The 2,054-nt window shown below is 44.3% G+C and overlaps 1 protein-coding gene across 1 annotated transcript in view; it reads right to left on the bottom strand.

Moving 5' to 3' along the window:
• LOC104531259 (coagulation factor IX-like) overlaps window positions 1-2,054 on the bottom strand; it is a 13,933-nt gene that overhangs the window by 5,350 nt on the left and 6,529 nt on the right. The window contains 1 exon segment of the mRNA XM_010176097.1: window positions 1,407-1,535. Within this exon segment, the coding sequence (XP_010174399.1) occupies window positions 1,407-1,535 (129 nt within the window).

Raw genomic sequence — 2,054 nt, 5'->3', positions numbered from 1 at the left:
CTGATAGTGGCAGTCAAAATAGTAAATAGCATCAGGCATTGTCTTTCATCTGAAAAGCTTTCGACAGCACTGTGCAGACAAACATTAGTGTAAAATCAGATCTAAGTGTGGCCCACTGAGATTTCTTTCTTTTTTTTTTTAACCATCCGTTTTGGGAATAGGGCTCAAATAAGTGTTGATTGATGGAAAGTGCTGCCTGTGAGGGTTAGGCTAGGAAATGAAGGTTTCAGAGCCAACAAAAGCTAAGCTCTGGCAGGAAGGACAATTACCCAACCTGAAAGATGATTTTATTGTTAACAGTAAAACTTTCTGGTCCAGTGAAAGTGATACAGCCTGTTGGGCAACACAGGTCTCAGCTCTTAATGATCTCCATTAACAGAAGGACTCCCAGCCTAAGATACTTCCTTCACTGATTGCTGAAAGTCAGAACTTTCAGGACCATAAAGTGTTCCTGGCTGTACCTCTCAGACCTTCAGAAACTAACTCACCTGTGCAGGTGCCTGCATGCTAGCTTAGGTGTGCAGATCTGTTAGGCTCAGGTGTTAGAAATATGACAGCATCAAATGGTAAATTGAACTTAGATGACATATTTTTCCTCTTCTCAATCTCCTTTTCCCTCTGCCAGATGTGCTTCTGAGATGTTCATGCCCAATTAACATGCTACATTGCCGTGGGCTGAGATTGCATGTGTTGGTGTAGTTAGAGCTATTGCAACAGCCCAGGAGCGGGGTGAAACTGGGGGATATAACATGAACCAGCTATTCTTAATCCCTTTTTGAAGTTGCAACCTCAGGCAATGCATTTCTCCTCCAGCCCTAGGCTACCTTTCCAATTTGCTCCTTGATACCACAACTGAGCCATGGAGTCTATTTCCTATAGTGGGTCTTTGTGTGTAGATGCATACTGGTGGGAGGACAGCACCACCACAAAGTTTCACTTGTCTCCACCCAGCTCTGGTAATTAGAAGACACTGCATGATGCCCAGCCATCAAAGGGACCATCAGGAGCATTTACAGTAAGAAAGATTGTCTTTTGTTCTGAAAAAGCCCAGAGCATCCTCGATGTAGGATCAGTAACTAAATGGTAGTTCTTGTTGGAAAAACATGGCAGCAAGCTCTGGATGGATGGGAACCAGTGAGTGTCCCAGTGCAACTGAACATATTTCTGTCTCCAGAAAAATACCACCTCTGTAGGCTAAAAAAAAGTGTTTAAATTGCAACCTTCAAGCCTGACCACACATCTGCCATTGGGAAAGTGCAGGGTCACACTCTTCACATTTGCTAAGCAGGAAAACAAGGTTGATTTCCAACAGGATATTGAATTTCTATGAGATTCATGTATCTAAATCCAGGACAAGACCTTGGAAACTTTCACCCAAATCTCTTAAAAATACTTTAAAAGTTAACCTGCAGGTTCACAGGACTTTCCATCTTCATGAAGTCTATAACCAGCGGCACAGGAACACACAACTTTCTGTGGTGGGTCATGCTTGCAAAAGTGCTTGCAGCCTCCATTTTTAATAGCACACGTGAAGTCTGAAAGAAATTAAAATGAAACTGTGAAAGCTTATTTGAAATACAAATGATCAGAGATTTGTTGGGACTTGGGCCTTTGGACTCAGCCTGTAACCCACTGCACTTGTTCCAGACCAGATGTTTGTTTGCAAGGAGAGTGTCCTCCTCCCAAAACACATCTCTGCTTGTAATGAAGGAGCACTGGGCACCTCTTTGAGCAGGCAGGTTGAGGAATGGCCCTATGAGAGGTCCTGCCAAGCCCTGGTGCAACCTCCTGCCTCCAACAGCTGCGTGCTGTCTGAAATTTGGCAGCCTGACACTAAAGGACTCCCGTAAATATTTGGTTATGAGCCACATGATTTCCCCACTGTTGTGCTGCTCTCCTCCCCCCTGTGCTTACAGCAATCCAGCACCAGTGTGGATGCTAATGGAGAATGCCATGTGTCAAATGGGAGCAAACCCTGAACCCAAGAAGGGCTTTTTCCTGGGATTAGAGCTGGTCTCCGAGTTTAAAACCTCCAGCAAAGCCATATGTTCTTC

This window comes from Antrostomus carolinensis, unplaced genomic scaffold (assembly GCF_000700745.2).
Source record: "Antrostomus carolinensis isolate BGI_N321 unplaced genomic scaffold, ASM70074v2 scaffold10429, whole genome shotgun sequence".
Classification (NCBI taxonomy): domain Eukaryota; kingdom Metazoa; phylum Chordata; class Aves; order Caprimulgiformes; family Caprimulgidae; genus Antrostomus; species Antrostomus carolinensis.
Note: the sequence above shows the minus strand (reverse complement) of the source record. Positions and strands in the feature narration are given on the sequence as shown.